Genomic DNA, 18,440 nt, shown 5'->3' with positions numbered 1-18,440 from the left:
CTAAATAGAAAAAACAGTGTTCATCTCTGTACTCTGACAATGTAAGCCTTCTTCCTTAAATGTAGATTACATGATCACAAGGTCAAAAGATAATGTAACCAGATCTTTGTGAATTTGAATCATATATTCTAGTGGAATTGGTTCAATGCAACTGATTTGTTCTCTCTTTCCACGGTCCCATTTGTCGTTGAATCAACATCCTATCCCCTTCAAAGTCCTCTTGATTGCCTTTCTCCCGAACGCTCCAAAAGTCCTGTGTAAGCATCTTGTTCTGACTAGAAACTATTACTCGAAATTGAAAGACGTATTGGTGTTTTTTTACTAAGTCCATCACGGCCAATTAGCTCGTGTCTTTGTCAAACTATTCAAGGTGTAAAGGCAAACATGTCTTGTAGTCATACTTCTGATACGATAGTTACAGCTTTTTATGTAGAGGTTTTAAGACTAAGAAGGTTTCAAGTTTGAACCTGCACTGAATAAATTTCTCCCTTGAACCTACTCTCCTTAAAACTATGGGCTCCTAGTGGATTGATGATGACCCAAAAACAAAACATGCTAATATGTCTTGGAAGTTTTTATTTGGCCAAGACTCATGCATTAGTCTTTATCAACATGTACTGTTCTATGCTATTATGATACTAGCACACTTATGAGCTTTGTTTGCTCTAAAGTCTATAAAGCTAAGCCAGTAGTGGGTCCATGGGGTCCTCTTTTCCTTTTCCTTTTGTAGCATTTCCTAAGCTAAGTTTTATACATTGGAAATCGAGCTCTTCTACTTCTTTTTTTTTTTTTTTTGGTAAACAGTACTTCATTCAGATAGCTAAAAAAAGTACAAACACATATGCATGAGTACACAAGGTTCGGACCGAACCAAGGAGCGGCAAATGACCAAACTGTCGTACATGCAATAGACAGGGCCAGCCAGGGTAAGGGTTGGGTCAAGCCCAAAATGGATCACGTCCACAAAACCCTTAGAACAAACATACACCCACATAGGGGGACTTACATACACCCACATAGGGGGACATACAAAACGCCGCAAGGGCGGACAAAAAAAAATCCTACGGTTGTGGCAATGTTAGCAACGAAAGTGCGGAGAAGGTTTGAACCTCCCATCCGCTCTGCCGCATAGGCGTACTGTCAAGCTCGACACGGAAGAACTTGTACCCGGTGTTGGAGTTGTTCCGTGTGTGTACCAAAGAAATGTCTTTTAACCAAAGGAGTTGTTATGTGAAGTCTGCAACGAAAACTACAAAAACAAACAAACAGAACTAAGGGGAAACCCTAGATCCGGTTATTGAAGCCAGCCGCGAAAGATAGAAACAACAAGCAAAAGAAAAGAGAAAAAAAGTGAGTAGTGGAGGTAGGGAACAGTAAAAATAAAAAAAGAAAGGAAAACACCAGATCTGGTGGAGACCGAAGTGTGTGCGTCGCAGATCCCGGTGGAGAGACAAAGATTAACGGGAGAGGAGAAGCAGGAGAGATGGAGGGTTTTTTTTTTTTTTTTTTTTTTTTTTTTTCTTTCAAACCCGTCACGGGAGAGTGGCGGAGAGAGGTAGGAGAAGCGGCAGAAGAGGGGTGGGGGTGGTGATAGAGAAGGTAAAACAAGAGGCGGAGAGAGTAGACAGTGAAGAACTGCAGATCTGGTGTGCGAAACCAGAGAAAGAGAAAATAAAAAAGAAAAAAGAAAAAAAATGCCGATCTGAAGTTCAGATGCGAGCAGAGGAGGGAGGGGAAGAAGGTGGGAAGAGGAGGAGAGGTGGAGAAAAGAGAGGCGGAGGCGGGAGATCGCGAGAGGCCGAGTCTCCGCCTCAAACAGGCGAGAGGCTGGAGGGAGGCTAGGGCGTTCAGCGTGGCGGGTTGAGTTCAGGCGGTGTTTGGTCGGTTTGAATAGAGCTCTTCTACTTCCACTGGTTATGTCTTTATGGTATATATGTTAATATATTATGGATTTGTTATACGTAGATATACCAATTCAATGGTTGATGACAATCAAAGAGGTGGGCCTTGGTGCAATGGATGGACCATAGTTGAAGCTTGAAGTAGATAGAGATGAGATTTTCAGGTGAGATTTTCAGGTGCACCCATGGGGTTATATGCAGATGACAAGCCTGTTGGTGCTGAACACTCATCTTGTCTCTCATTGTCTCCAGTCCAGTAGTAATAGTGTAAGACTAGAATCAAATCTTTACTATATATTATCGAGCAAATGATACTAACATCAGATGATCAGTGTTTACTCAATGTTCTCAACCACATCATGAAAACATACATCGTAATGTTCGGACTTTCGAGTTTGACTTATGTAAGAATTAGCCCTGTGAACTACCAACACAAGCACTAACCTTGTCAGCGTAGTCCCACCGGAGGTCTAGTATAGTCTACGAAGGCTGATAGTGATCCCATACCCAAACCAAATAGTATACAATTGTTCAATACAAGAAACACAGCAGAGAACATTCATACTTGAGACACAGAGGCTACCAAAACTGCTTGGGAGTGAGCTTGAAACCACTAAACCACCACTCCTGTGGTCTCTCAAGGAATCGATTGAATGTTAGTTACTCTTTCTTCTTCGTCTTTTTTCCTTTTGTGTGTGAAGTGCGGGGGAGGGTGTAAGAGATCAGTTTATCTACCAAAAGAGCGAATGACAATTGAGAAGTCTTGACCAGGCATAGCTAGGATCCAAGAAAAGCAGATGGACCAAGCTACCTTGTTCGAAAGAGATATGACTCTTCGAGACAGGGAGTTAGTACAACTGTTAATCTTCCTAAATTATATCTGACACTTACAAGACTTAAACAAGGACAACAAATGTTTGATAGTCATTAAAAATGGCATGTGATTTATACTTAAACTAGTGCACCCACGTGTAGATCATCTTTTCTATTCGTGTTACAATTTAATATCTTTATGTGAGGTACCTTTATATATGCATTTAAGCATGAATGAGTTGAGAATTTTACAATTAATGCAAAATCAATGTATATACATTAACAGCTGAAATGTATATTTTCGAAAATCTAGTTCTATAGTTAGAACATCAATTATTACTTGCTAGTACTATTGAAGCTAGCAAATCATGGACATATTTTCCCTGATTGGATTTTTTGTTTCTTTCTTTCTCATTCTCATAGGATTTCTTGATTGGATTGCATTAGATTAGAGAGCAAAATTATGTTTTAGGGTTTGTGAACCAAAGGCCATGTTTCATTGATTGATTGATTGATATTTTAATTTGTTCATATCCAATGAAAGTCCAAAAGCAAAGACCGTATGTCAAATTATTGTTGTTTGATGGCTATGGTTTACCAACTCCATTTAGCTTTATTGTAGGAATAGATTGCCTTGATTTCATTTATATTTTCGTTTTATCTTGTTGATTCAATTATGTATATGATGCGAAAACAGATCATCTCAATAGCAACAAGAAGATAAATAAGCCACACTGGTTGGTAAATTATTTTGGTTCAGTTTTTGTTGCTTTCTCTATTGTCTTTGGATGGAGAGGAATAATCATATTCTCACACTAGTGTTTTAAAGCGAATCATTTATGATATGAGGTTGAGGTTCTTTGGGATAGCAACTCCAGTCATAAATAAAGACCGATTGTCATAAATAATGATCGCAATCAGTATTTATTTCATCGTTGGAAAATCAAGGTGCAATATAGGATTTCAAGATCATCTGCTCTAACTTGGAATAAGCCACCTGCTGAGTAGGTTTCTCTCAATTATGACGGCTCTGTTGTGGGGAATCAAGGAGGATATAAGATTCTTGTGAGAAATGAAATGGGTGAAGTTATCTTCACCGTTGCTGGTAGGTGTCTGGAAACAAACGTTCTTTGCATGGAACTTGCAGCCATTCGTCCAGGACTAGAGCTAGCTTTGGAACATTCTATCCAGAGAGTCCAGATTTGTTCTGATTCATTGAGTGTTATTCGATGATTTTAAGTAAGTTTACCATACCCTGGTATGCAGCAGAGGATGTTTGTGACATCTGAGACTCATTGAGACAGCTTTGCCAATATGAGCTTCATCATGTTGTCCGCAAGCTTAATGCTGAGGCATATTTTTTTGCAGGGCATTAGCCTTTTGTACAAGAAATTTCTTTCTCTCCTCAGCCTTTTTTTTTTTGGAGAAAATGAGACTTTATATTAATAGAAATAAATAGAATACAAACAATAATACAAGATTAGGTTCTAAAGAACCTATGACCCTGTCGCTCTTCTACAACATATTGAGAGAGTTGAGTAAGCAAAGAGAGAGGAGTCAATTAGGACCCTCCCCAAAGAAAAAAACCTTTTGAAAATTTCCCCTCGAACATCTTTCCATGTGTGAAATATCAACACTTCCCTCCCCCCCTATCCCCCCTAGTTTTTGAAATTTCCTTTCTTTACTTTCCCATTTTTTAAGTTTCTTTTCTAATCCTTTTCTCATGTGTGAAATATCACTCTTTGATCTTCTTGATTGGGGAAAAGTTTTTAATGATAGCCAATAGATAGAAAAGTCATTGTATTTTGTGCAAAATATCAATATGTACCAGACCCCATGATGTGAAATCCTAGGTCAACCCTTACTATCTATCATTATAGCAAGACTTAATTTTGAACACATACAAGCAATGAAGTATAAAAAGAAAAACTTGATAAAAGGCTTGTGTTTTATTACTTTTATACAAGTGAAAGTGACAAAAGAAAAAAAATTGAATCTCTTTTAAAGCAATTTAATGAGTAGTAGTTGCCTACTTTTGTGGTTGGCAATCACACTTTTCAGTCATTAAAAGAAAGCCCAGAGTTCATTAGTTTGACCATTGATTAAAGCAGTTTTTCCTTCCTTTTTACTAGCAAATGATGAATTGAAAACTATAATAAGCATTCATCATCTGTCCCTTTAACATAGAAATATCTCTTTCTCTTTCACCTTAGGGAACTACCATCTCATAGGATTAAATGAATTTGCACCTATCATTTCATATTTTTTTTTTTTTTTGGGTAAACTGCACTTCATTCATATAACTAAAAGAAGTACAAACATAACTGCATGAGTACACAAGGTTCGAAACGAACCAAGGAGCAGATAAGGACCAAACTGTCGTACATGCAATAGACAAGGTCAGCCAGGGTAAGGGTTGGGTCAAGCCCAAAATGGATCACGTCCACAAAGCCCTTAGAACAGAAACATAAAAAAAAATACCAACAAGATTAATGATATGAGCATGACTTAACATTGGAGAAAAATGTTAAAAGTTTACAAGCAACAACATAGTTACAACACAAACTCCAATTGATAGAAAATCAAAGCATTGAATGCCAAAACCAACACTGTATGATTTGGATCACACTATAGATTTTGTCTGGAAAGTAGAGTAGCTATTCCTTTGAATGGAATCCTATGCAAGAGTGACCCTAGCATCAATTGATGTCTTTAAGATCTCCATTATAAATTTTGGATCCTCTACAAAATAAGTTGTTGAGGAATCTGTATTCCTAATTATGGGTTTTTCATATCATGATATTTGTTCATTGTGAATGTCTATTTTGTCAAACTAGAATATTTCTAAGGCTCATTATTTGGGCTTCAAATATGTTTGAATTGCAAAAATAAACTAGACGAGTATGATTACCATGGGTACGTGTCAAATATACAAATATGAGCCTTTCGTATATGATATTTGTTAATAACGAGTACCAATTTTACTAAACCTCTAGATATGACTAATGATGAACATGTATTATTCATCCAGAAAGAAATGGATGGTAGATTTAATAAAATTCCGAGCGAAGCATGCTAGAGTTACAAAAGTAAGGCTGAGACTAGGGTATTTGTCAATGCATTGCAATCCCTACGAACAAATTAAAAGATGCATTGATGAAAGGAATTCCTGAGGGCCCAAATGTCATGGATGATGGATTGATCTTAATCATATTTATGTGTCACATATATGTACATATATAAGCTTTTCATATCATGATATTTGTTAATTGTGAATATCAATTTTACTAAACTAGAATATTTGAAGACTCATTTCAAGTGCAAAACATGCTTGAATTGCAATTAATAAGGCAATCAATATCATTGCCAAGGGTATGTCTCATTTTCATATCATGATATTTGTTTCTTTGTGAATATCAATCTTGCCAAACTAGAATGTTTCAAAGCTTATTTAAAGTTCTAAACATGCTTTAATTGCAAAAATAGGGCGAGTATCATTGCTATGGGTATATATATATCACATCCATAGATAGTTGAGATCTTCAAAAATGAAAGATTGTGGACCCTTATTGTTAGGTTATTGCAACTTGCAAATGGTCTTTTCAAGGGTAGTTTTGTCATATTTTGGATTAGGGTTTTATTTATTTTTGTTATAAATAGATGTTTTTTTTTTTTTCTTTTGGGAGAGTAGAAGGAACTTATTGTTGTTTTCTCATTTTACTCATAGTGAAAGCTAGCATTGTTGTTCAGTCGTAGACATAAATTTTTGGGTGAACAACACAAATCTATATGTTGCGTATTTCTCTTTAGTTTTAATTCAAGTTTCGGTTTTATGATTTATAATCGTTTTTCTTAGATTTAAGGTTCATTTCTATCTTACGTGCAAGGTTCGACATGTCGGCCCGTGTCGCCGTGTCGGACCCTGGCGACACGGCGACTCGGGCAACATGTCGCCAAAATTCAGGCGATTAATTTAAGACTTATCTCTAAGTCTCTGTTCCCTCATTCGACTCATTCTGTTTTTGGGTTTCTACTTCTCTTTCTCTCTTCCCTTCTCTGCAATGAAAGAGGCAAAGAGGATGAAGTGGTTAGAGGAGGGGCGGGCCGGGGAGTCGGACCGCAGAGCGGAGGCTGGGTTTTGCAGGGGGGAGGGACGCGGACGGCTGCGGGTGATGAAGCTGTTGGAGGAGGAAATTAACCCTAGATCTCATGCTATCCATATCCAGCGATTCCAGCCTCCACCTGATTCTCTCATATCAATGCACTGCACTGATATACAGATCAACTCGCATTAGGGAACAACCAAGGAGTCGCCGGAAAGAAAAAACATGTCATCGTCGCTAGAATCGCTACTTCTCTAATTTTTTTACTGCTTTTTAAATTGATGGATTCCTCCTAACAGAGTGTTTTTTCTCCGTCAGGTCAGGCATGTTCTTCCATTCCTCTTCCTATGTCTAGCCGCTTGAGATTCATCGCTGCCCTAAAAGTCTCATCGTCTTGACCTCCTCCTCCTAGAGATGGCTTAAGCGCCCTTAACCTAGTGGATGCTTTGAAAAACGACGGCTGCTTGAAATCTTGCCCTAAAGAGGCTGCTTCTCCCTTTCTTCCTCTGTTATCCATGGATGCGCCTGCAAGAATTAAAAAACCAGTCATGGATGTCGCGACTTTTCGACCGTCGGCGATATATCGCCGGAAAATATATTGTTGATTTTCCGACGATAAATCACCGACTTAATTGCGTACAATTCGGCATGACCGTGCTTACGTGCACCTAGACTACATCGTCAAGATAACTTTTATGTATAATATAAATACATAACAACCTTATGAACTATTATTCTTTTACCAAGCAAGTAAATCCCTTGAGGTTAACTTATCATTTTTTTATTAAAGAATAAAAATTTGACCCTCATCAATTGACTCAGTGTTTGAGGTTATAATGCAACTTTACCACCGAAAGAACGAGACAAAAATAATTTACCAAAACAAAAGGAGAGGGGACAGGGATGAATGGTGAAATTGAAAGCCCAACCATAAATTAATGTAATAGTACTAAAATAACTTAATGGGTAGCATTGAATTATAAATGATTTCTACCCAAAAAAATATTAATGACACAGTAACAATTCTTTTACATGGTGAAGTTTGATTCCATTTGCTTTTTATAGAAATGTAAAAAGTGATAGGTTGAAGTGCAGTTCACAGATTTAATTAATGAACATAGCCTAGAGTTGGGTTCTTCCTCACAGCCCTTTTTTTTTTTATTGGGATTACAGCTTTAGGACCTAGTTGATAATCATCAAGTGTTTTCACTTTGAGAAATATTATAAGCAGTTTTGAGTGATCGCAGAAAAACTTTTGCAAGTGTTTGATAAAAACTTGCTTTTCAAATAAAATGGTATCAACATGTGTTGTATTGTAGTAATTGGAGATAGAGAGAACCTCTTGAAGAAATATAGGGGTTAGGATTTCATGAGAAATCGAAAAGATGAAGAGAAACTTTGGTCATTGAAAATAGAGAACACAATTAATCCAATGATCACTATCTTTAAGGTTGAAGAAGCAACGAATGAAAGAGTTTATTGTAATCTGAGAGGGTTATAGCTGGGTTCTTATGTTTAAATTGCCAAATTTCATGAATACACCCATCTAAAATTATTTCACTTAAACCCAAGGTTTGAAATGTCGGTCAAAATCGCATGTCTGTGGCTGACGACACCACCGACACGGCGACATTTTACAGACATTTTGGCGACTTTTAGCGGTGGAACCTCTGTAAAATCGTCTCCTCCATTTCCTATTTTGCAGAGTTGCAGCGGTGAGGGCTTTGAACTGTGAGGCATTTTCATTGTCTGAGTCAGAGAAGGACAGAAGGTGAAGGAGAAAGCTTCGAACCATGGTTCTCTTCCTCTCTTCTGGCATCCAACAACACCTGGAGCAGTAGAATTAATACCACTGGCAATGAATGCTTCAGTTTTTTCCAATATTTTGCCGGTTCAATGATTTTCCGTCGACTTTTGGTTGCTGTCATTTCGATGCTTGGTTTCATGTTGCCCTTAGTCGACATGCTGATTTTCTGCCTAAATGTTGCGACATAATATACCTTGCTTAAATCCAGTGTACCCAAATTTTGCTTCGATGAACAAACATAATAACAATTTGTTGTTTCATAAAAAATGTTTCTTAAAATAAAGATTTTCAGAAATTTCAATTTATGTTGCGAAAATCACTAGAACAAACTAGTTTTTCAAACAATATTTGTTTTTGTTTTTTGGTTTTAAACAAGAAACACCTAGAACAAACACCTAAAATCATCAATCGGGTCTTTGCAACTTTCATTTTTAGGGTTTAGATATGTTTGGTTTATACTGGAGTGGGCTTGGTCTTCTTCATTGGGTTCTAACCAGGTGACAATTGGGGAGTCCGGATCAGCGACCCCGACGCTTCCTGACCACAAAGATCAGTGGGGCCCACGGTGAAACACTTTTTGGAAAAAATAAAAAATAAAAAAAACTTTTTCTCCCCCCACCGGGGGGCCCTGGTTTTTGTGTCGGGGGAGCCCCCGGGGCACCCGTGTGTTCACGGCGCGGGAGATGATCCGGATTCACAATTGGGTAAACCAAACCAATCTGAATGCAATTCAATTAGTCAAGACCGGGCCCGAACCAATATAAGAGTTGAGTTTGATTTGAATTGGGGTCTTTGATTCGGTTCGATATGGTTTCTTGGTGTGGTTTGGAGATTGACACCCAAGATGACAAAGGGGTTCAATGGACTTTGCTTAAGCCCAAGTAAGGCCCAAACGTAGGAGATGTAATGCCAATACAATCCATGATATTGGGCTTATTAGTTGAACCTGTGAGCTTATGGTTGCAAGCTATGATACTGTTTTTAAGAATCAAATGGTTTAAACTGTACCTAAATCTGTGCATTTATGGGCTGGGCTGGGCTATACAAGTGGTGCTTCCAAGCAAGGTTTAACGTTTCGGTATTGAGCATTATATCAGTCAAAAGATTTTAAGAGACACTGAGCCAGTATACTCTTATATCGAATATTGTATCGTACTGGCCAATGTACTTTAGTGCAATTCAATAAAGAGATGTATCGATATGTATTGTATCACCATCAGTTGTATAATATGGATATGTATCGATATCGTATCAACAGATATTTAAACCTTGGTTCCAGCTTCCAAGATGGAACAACGCTTCAAAGGCAATCACAACATCATTAGAGCTGGATATGGAGGTGTGTTCCATGATCTAAATGAAAGATGTTCAGTTTTCCATAAAGGTTGTGTGCATCAATCTTCTACAGTAACAGAGCCCATGGCAATGAAAAAAGCTCTAAGTTAGGCAATAGACCTGAGGCTAATTAATCTGATAATCAAAGGCTATAATTAGGATGTTATTGATCTCCTGATTCATACAAATAGAAATCCTTGTGGAAAATTAAAACCATCATAAAAAATTGTTGCCATTTTACCCTTCAATTTGATTTGTTAGTCTTCTAACATACAAGACGAGACAATAACATAGCAAATCGCTTGGCATCTAAAGGAGCACGTCCCCAACATTCTTTGTTAAATTAACATTCTTTTGTTACTCATTAATGCAGGGTTGATAGAGTGGTAAGATCTATACTTCTCAGTAGAGAGGTTATGGGTTCAATCCTTGCGAACAATAAAGCTCCCCCTTAGGATGTAATCGATGTGCGCACAAGCTGGCCCATATGAACCTCATATAAAAAAAAAAAATAATAAAAAAAATTGAAAAAAAAAAAAAAAAAAACACTTAAATCCTAACGCTCCAAGTGGAGAGCCCTTCAAACGCCGGGCAGAGTAGCCTGACAGTGGCGGGAGGAAGGTTGGAGGTGGAGATGGAAGTAAGGAATCTACCGCTTTCGCCTACGCAGAGAGCGAAGCTAATGTCGGCGGGCTATACTACCCTTTCGTCACTCTCTGCACTCTCTTCTTCACACCTTGCTCGTGGTGAGGTTTCGCCTTCTTTCTTTTTCTTTCACGCCTCTTGTTTTGCTTTAACAAAAGCAATGTATTCATCATCTATCTTTTTGTCCACAGATTTGAATATATCTGAGCACGAAGCCCTAGAAATTCTGAAGGTGGTCGCCTCACAGAGTAGCAGGACATTTGATGGAACTAAAGCTATTGTTGCCGGTACTCTCTCTGTGTGTGTTTAAGAGATTCCTGTATAACTATCAATTACTAATACCGTCGTCACTACATTATGGTTCTCTTGTTGCTGCGAAATCTGAATAGATATATGGAAAAACTTAGTGGAGAATAGGACCTTAACGTTTACACAAATCTTTTAAACGGTATTTGCTGTGTTAAATCGAAGAAACCTGATAGGAAGCGCGTTTGCGTTTCGAAAGATCATGCACCTTGACGCTTCATTTCTCTGCTTCTTATAGAGTTAAAGACCTGGGACCTATTTTATTCCCTTTGTGCAGATCATACAAGCTTTCTTGGTACTTTTTGGTCATATTGTGTCAAATTACACTGCATTGGTTATTGACAGGAGGCAGGCAGGGTCCTCATCAGGCCTAGCTATGTCCTAGTCACTGAGGGAAACAACGGGTCATTTGATTTATTAGAGGAGCTGGAATTCTGGGGATTTCTAGTACACTGGATCTAATTTTCATTCAGAGTTTGATAAGGGACCAAACCATCTAAAAAGGCTTATTGAAACCCACTGTCCTTTGAGGTGGATCTGGTCACTGAGATCATTGGCACTGGTCAGTTTGGAGCTGCACTTGGTCTTATTGCCCATTGAAGTAAAATTTCTCTGACTGCTTTTAGAGCTAGATATTTTACAGAGGCGCCAATTTAATTCCTCTATGAGTGAAAAATTCCTGAGAAGTTTCAGTGACATTCTGACAAGTTTGATGGGTCCGGTGATCTTCAAGCTCAGTGGTGGAGTGAACCTGCTGTGTGGCTATTACCATCCACAATGAGAATAGATGTGAATGAATTATCATCCAAAATTCCATTTGAAACACTTGTTAATGCATCACTGACTTTTGGTAGGCCAGTTCAAGAATGTATTCTGTTCAGTTTTGGAAATAATATAGGAGTTGATAATGCATTGATCAGTAAGAAAGACCCACTTATTATTTAGTATTATATTTTTATTTACCACAGGCGCGCAGACTGCGTGGGACATGTTTCATGAGGAAGGCTTCATCAAACGAATTACTACATCCTGCAAAGAGCTAGATAATATTCTGGGTGGTGGAATAAGCTGCAAAGAAGTTACTGAAATTGGTCTGTTATTTTTCTGAGGGAGATGTGATGCCAGTGCCACTGCAGGCATCAATTGGCTCAAATTTTCTTTTCTTTTATCTATAAATTGTACTCATATCCTTTGGCAGAGAATATTTCTGATCGTTTTTCCTTGTATGTGATGCTCTCTTACAGGTGGAGTACCAGGCATTGGGAAAACACAACTGGGGTACAGTTTCATGACATTTCTAGTGAGCTGTGTTTTCATTGACTGCCTGAATGAATAATAACTCAAATCAGAATGTGTGCAGGATTCAGCTTGCAATTAATGTTCAGATTCCAGCTGATTGCGGGGGCCTAGGAGGAAAAGCAATTTATGTAGGCATGCCTCTGAACTTCTTCGTAAGTGATTAATGCACCTTTTGGAACTGCCCACTCAAATGTTATATTTTTGTGGTGATCAGATACAGAAGGAAGCTTTCTACCTGAGCGTGTTTTCCAAATTGCAGATGCCTGCATCAAGGACACGGTGGAGAACTATCCTCTTCAACAGAAAAATTTTCAGGCTTGGCAAGACAAATTACAACCAAATGCTTTCTTAGAGAATATATTCTATTTCCGGATATGCAGTTATACTGAGCAAGTTGCATTGATAAACTACTTAGACAAGTTTATTTCTGAGCATAAAGACGTAGGTGAACTATTAGAAAGTCGAGCTTGAATTTCAATTCATAAGCTTTTGTAGATATTGATTTTATATCTTTGTATTAAAATTATTTGCTTTATGTTAGACGTTTTTTTTTATTCCATATGGTGGTCACAGAGATTCTTTATTTCTGACACGTCAGAAGTTTTTTGGGTTTGCACCATCTATAAGACCCTTAGCCCCATTTTCATGATCTTTTGTGAAGTTCCCATGCCTCAATGATATAGGCCCTGGAAGTAGTGTGTTCAAGTAGGTACAAGCACTTTTTTGGGTTCATGTTGGGGAAATGGACAGGTCCTCAAGTGTGGTTTGCTCAAATTTGAGAAACTGCACCACATTTCATGTTATGTAGAGGTGCTGTTTTCTTTCTTCGAACTCCCAAGTATTCTAATTAGGGTCCATACACACTTTTTTTAGCCCTGCTATCAGTTTCTGAACTGAATGGAATTCCAATCTCATTAAAGCCTCAATTGGCTTATATATATATATTTACTTCATTTTATGGGCGAAAACTAGTTTAGTCTCTATGATCTTCATACTATTTGATTAGTATTTTCCCTATGTGTTCATAAGCTACCTGTTGTACGATTATTTTAACAAAATAATGTTTTTACAGGTTAAAATTGTCATTGTCGATAGTGTTACTTTTCACTTCCGCCAAGATTTTGATGACTTGGCTCTTCGGACTCGAGTACTTGGTGGATTGGCACTGAAATTGATGAAACTGGCTCAAAAATTCACTTTAGCAGTAAGCATTTATCTGTGCTTCATGTTCATCTAATAATTCACACACGCACACTCGCAAATGGAACACATTGAATGGTAAACTAAATTTTTAACTTTCTAGAGATTTTATTTGAACTTCATGGATTTGTAGTATATCTTACTTCCTTCTGTTTCTTTTTTTTTTTTATTATTTTATTTTTTAAAGCAAATCATCTGTAGTGTCTTTTTGCCTATCAGTTCCAGAGAGAGGGATGTTCTCTAGTGCTATCCTAGAAAGTTCAGGCTGTCATCATCAAGATGTTCTTGAGAGTGGTGATTTTGTACAAAAAGGCCAAGGGTTAGAAGTGTCTCCAGTCCACTCTGTTAGAACCTAGGTCAGGACTTGCATTAGGTTGCAGCCCTTTATGTCAACAGTAAGCAAGATAAGAGAAGGGAAGCTGCTATAGAGTTTAACAACAGATAGCAGCCTCCCCATTCCCAATCGTATCTGTGGAAAGAAACAGGACAATAGGCAGCTTTTCCCTGTGCAGACCAGGTAAGAACCAAAAATTAAAAGAAAAAAGAACTAAACATATAAACAAAACCAAAATCCTGGTGCAACTAGGAAAGCAGAAGTACAAGGAGAAAAGCATAGTCCACGACAGAGAGCTCTGTCGGACTTTCTCCATTGTGGTATAGACGATCATACCCATGGTCTAAGAACCCCCCCCGGAAGGAAAAAAAAGGGCTGGAGAATTCTTTTGTTTTACAGACAAGAAGAGGTAACACTGACCCACCCAACTTTCTTCACTCCTCAACTCTCTGCTATGCAATTCTCCATTCCATCAAACAGATTTTTTTAATATCTTGACTCATTTTTTGTCCTTATTAATTGGTTTGGAGTCAAAAATAGATCGAGTGGAAAGGGGGACTTCTTTATTCTTTTCTTTTCAGAGTCTTTATGATTAGCATTAAGCATGGAATTCTACAGCCAGATACAGGCATTAGCATGGGTAGAGTTATCAAAACTAGTTAGGTTTTTTGGTTGTTGGAACATGAAAACGATAGGATTGTGGTGGTTGGGTGTCTTCCTGATAGAACCCTTAGAGAACATTTTAATGGTAATTGGTGCTTCCCATCCAGTCATTCTTGCATCCTCATTTTGGTATATTGTTGCTGTGTTTTGCGTCTAAATTCAATTAATACCTAAGAGAGATGGAGAGGGTTTTGGCTTCACAAAGTATTATACAGACTTGAATGGAAAAAATTTAACCTTCGCAGCCCATAACTGGATGTTGCCATTGGCGTGGACCACATGGTTACATATCTTCAATGAGTCTGATTTAGCCTCATGAGCAATTTTACTACTAATTCATCAGAATTGCGCTTGTAAAGACGGAGAGTTTGAGATGAAATTATGAAATAATCCATTTTCCTTCGCACTGCTAACTTGTGAACCAATGTGGTTGATTTTGATGCTCACTTTGACTATGATTAGTGATACTGGGTCATTCGTGTCTTCTACTTATGTGAGAATAACTATAGGCTTGAATTCCTGAGGATTTGTTCATTCAGAGAAAAGACCGACGCATAGGCAGTTGGGGTCTCGCTGGTCGGACTTGTGCAAGAAGATGCCCTATCGAGCCAAGAAGGGAGTTCAAGGAGCTGATTCCAGCAAGATGATTAACTATTCTCTTTGCTTTTTTTACATTCTAGTGTCCAGGTAGGGTCGGGCTGCACAATGGGCCTGGGCAGAGGCTAGGTGAGACTAGGTACGAAAGGAGGAGGGTGGTCACTTAGAAGAACAAAAGGTTTTAGAATCACATTAAACTAAATTAATAAAAGAAGGAGAGGTTGTATGAATAAGTCAGTAGAGGTTGATTTGGGTGTTTTAAGATAATAGGAGAGGAAAGGTTGAAGTTCTCTTATTTTGGGGGAATCAGAAGTAGAAGTTTTGAGTGGGGGTGTTCACGTAAATATAAAGTTTAAAGGAGTGCTAGAAATTTACCTTTCTTCTTCTTTTCTTCTTTTATTTATTTATTTTTATTTTAAGGATTCAAGTTTCACTCTGTTCATTTGAAATACATCTACTTTATAATCTCAACTTAACTGTGACCATAAGTTGAATTTGGAAATCCTAATGGGCTTAGAAGAGCTAGCATGAGTCTTACAGAAAATATGTATATCTATGAAACGGTTTGGAGCATCAAATTATTTCCGTTTATTGAGAAAATGGCTTATTATGTCTCTGCTATCTTACAACCCCCACCCCTTTCTGTAGGTTGTGATATTAAACCAAGTCACCACAAAGTTCAGTGAAGGTTCAGTTCGGTTAGCTCTTGCACTAGGTAATTTACTTCCTCTGGCATTCATTTGGCTTTTTTGTGGCAACTACTTTGCTCAGCTATATTTATCCTGCTCTGCATTTTACGGGCATTATGAATTTTTATTGTTCGAAATTATTTATATGTGCTTTGTTACTTATATAGGGCTCAAACTTTGCTTAACCAACATTCTTCCCTCAAATAGATCTATCACCTTCCAAGATATTACTGCTGTAGTGTCTCACTACCTTAATACACTAGTAACTGTACAAAATCTTCGTTTGCACTTTAAATAAGTATTTTCTTCCCTAAGTCGGTCACCTTCTGATATGTTACTGCTGTACTGTCTACCACCCCGTACACTAGTAACTGAAAATCAATGCTTGCACTTTAAACAAGTATTATGTCTTTCTGTTTCATAGACAGTTCAATATTTGGAGAAGCTTACAGTCCATTGTGAACAACTCAAAATAAGGTTATGGGAACCAGGTCAACATGATTGGCTAAGGTTATGATTCTTGCTGCCAGCATGACACACCAACTCTCTTGCTTTGCCTGAGCTTGGGAGTGGCAACACAAAAACACTTTCAAATTTATCAATGTTTGGCTCATTTAATCTTTGATCGGGTATATGTTACATTTTATATGCCTCAGTACTTCTACATCCCCGTTCCTGTAATTACATTACTCCCAGTAGATAGGGTTCTACTGTCTTCTCATCTGGAAGTTCAGATATGAGGAAATTCCTCTCTTACTGTTTTTCACTCTTATGGAGTATAGTTACTAGTGTAACATGGAAGCAAATTTTTAATTGGTGTTCTTGGTACAGGTGATAGTTGGTCTCATGCCTGTACCAATCGGATAATTCTGTATTGGAATGAAAATGAAAGATACGCATATATTGACAAGTCACCCTCACTAAGGTCTGCTTCAGCACCATATTCCATTTGCAGCAAAGGGGTGCGAGATGTTGTTTCAAATTGTAAAAGGATCAAAATGATGTAATTAATATATGATGGGCACTGGCTGCAATTTTAGAGCATTCTTAGTCTTCAAGGGTGTAATATACGATGGGGACTGGCTGCAAGTAAGAATATATTCTTAGTCTTCTTTCCCCCCTTTTGTATAGGGATAAAAATTCCTTGGACCACCAGTGTTACTGGTTTCCCACACTTATCTGCTGCCTTGCTGTTGCTAATATCTCTGCTTGCAATATTGCTTATTGAATTGCTAGCTCTGTTTCAGAATTTCTTATGAAGAGCTCTTTCAGATGGCGTAGCTATTGCTGTTGCACTGAAGAGGGGTAACATAACACTGGGTACTTCTTGTCCTAGGTGTGGGGCTGTGGAGGGAAATTTAGAACATATTATTTTAGATTGTTGTTTTGCCAGGGCTGTGTGGTTTTAGTCTGAGTTGGGGTTTGCTGCCACCCTATGATGATGTCTTTGTCTGGATTTATTGCTGCCTAGAGCAGATTTGGTGATGGAAGATTGCTGAAATAGAGATTGGCAGGGGTGGCTTCCCATATTTGTTGGGTTTTATGGCAAGCCAGGAATAGACTAATGTTAGAGTTTGTTACTGCTGATCTCACAATATGGATAGAGATCCTGAGTTTTAGTAAATGAAATAAATTTTTAAACTTACAAGAAACCAATTCTACTCAGTTCGAGGATAGTTCCACATATGGAATAGGTCGTTGGCTGATCAAAAGGTGCGCTTTGGCCTTTCATATACACGAAAGAACAAAATGAAATGAGAGAACTCAATGTCAACAGGAAAACGGAGAGAGAGAGAGAAAAGATTAAGGTTCTCTTTTTTTGGGAACCAGATGTAGAAGTTTTGAGTGAGTGTGACGTAAATATAAAGGCGTGCTAGCAGCGGCGGACCCAGGATGCAATAGTGGGGGGGGCCGAAGAATGAAAGCCAGTAACCTTCCTATTTAGGGTCCCACTGCTAAATTATTTTATTAAATTAAAGAATAGACCCATATATATTTTGTGGGGCCCACACATATTTGAAAAAATGATAAATTATTGATAATGATATATTTTTTTTGACAAAATATAGGTAAAATTAAAGCAATAATATAAAAAAAAATATACACATGACTTCAACCCTAAAAAGTTAAATGCAAACCAAAATTTTCATTGGTAGGAGTTGTAAACAAAAAAAATTTTTTAGGTAAGAGATGCAAATCAATGGTAGTTAGTTACCTACTAACTATAGGCATTTTATTCACAATACAAAATCAAATAACAAAAATTGCAGAAGAAATAAAGAAACATAGAATATAAAATCAAATTAAAAAGAATAACAAAAGAAAAGAGAAAAAAAGAAACAATGAATAAATTGAGAAAGAAAAAGAGATTTAATTGTGGAGTAGATTTTTTTTCAAATTTTCTTAAGCCACGCTTATAGAAGGGGAAGAGAATAAATAGGAAAAAAAGAGGATAGAGGAGAGGAGATAAGAGAATAAATAGGGATGAAGAGTTAGTTTTTAATTAGAAATAATATTTTGATTTTTGAATACCTAATAAGATTTTTTTTTTTCAAAAATTTCTTTTAACCCACGTTTATAGAAACATAAGAGAATAAATAGGAATACAAGACGAGAGAGAAAAGAGGGGAGAATAAATAGGGATTGATGAATTAGTTTTTTTATTAGGAATGACATTTATACCCATCATTTTACATTTAAAAATTGTTCACAATATTGGGGGGGGCCAAATAGTGACATTTCACATGT

At 37.5% G+C, this 18,440-nt stretch overlaps 1 protein-coding gene across 2 annotated transcripts; it reads left to right on the top strand.

Annotated features, from left to right (window-relative positions):
* Positions 1-10,543: 10,543 nt before the first annotated feature.
* Positions 10,544-17,498, top strand: RAD51C (RAS associated with diabetes protein 51C). 2 transcript variants are annotated; one of them, XM_089142030.1, is made up of 9 exons: positions 10,544-10,705; positions 10,796-10,891; positions 11,879-12,001; positions 12,155-12,188; positions 12,271-12,341; positions 12,424-12,650; positions 13,282-13,413; positions 15,652-15,718; positions 16,524-17,498. In XM_089142030.1, exons 1-9 carry the CDS (start codon positions 10,594-10,596, stop codon positions 16,697-16,699), a joined length of 1,038 nt encoding a protein of 345 aa, XP_088998156.1. In that variant the 5' UTR covers positions 10,544-10,593; the 3' UTR covers positions 16,700-17,498. The 2 variants fall into 2 exon arrangements, with proteins under 2 accessions (XP_088998156.1, XP_088998155.1); XM_089142029.1 differs by lacking the exon at positions 16,524-17,498 and having other exon boundaries at positions 15,652-16,045.
* The last annotated feature ends 942 nt before the right edge of the window (positions 17,499-18,440 follow it).

The sequence above is a fragment of the Hakea prostrata genome, chromosome 1, assembly GCF_041222555.1.
Source record: "Hakea prostrata isolate BN-2017 chromosome 1, UWA_Hpros_2, whole genome shotgun sequence".
Classification (NCBI taxonomy): domain Eukaryota; kingdom Viridiplantae; phylum Streptophyta; class Magnoliopsida; order Proteales; family Proteaceae; genus Hakea; species Hakea prostrata.
The sequence above is the reverse complement of the archived record's forward strand: the minus strand, read 5'-3'. Positions and strand labels throughout refer to the sequence as shown.

Coding starts and splice junctions, on each gene's coding strand:
- RAD51C (XM_089142029.1), top strand. CDS start 10,594: ATGGAAGTAAGGAATCTACCGCTTTCGCCTACGCAGAGAGCGAAGCTA. Junction 10,706..10,795: donor TTCTTCACACCTTGCTCGTG/GTGAGGTTTCGC, acceptor TTTTGTCCACAG/ATTTGAATATATCTGAGCAC. Junction 12,189..12,270: donor ATTGGGAAAACACAACTGGG/GTACAGTTTCAT, acceptor GAATGTGTGCAG/GATTCAGCTTGCAATTAATG.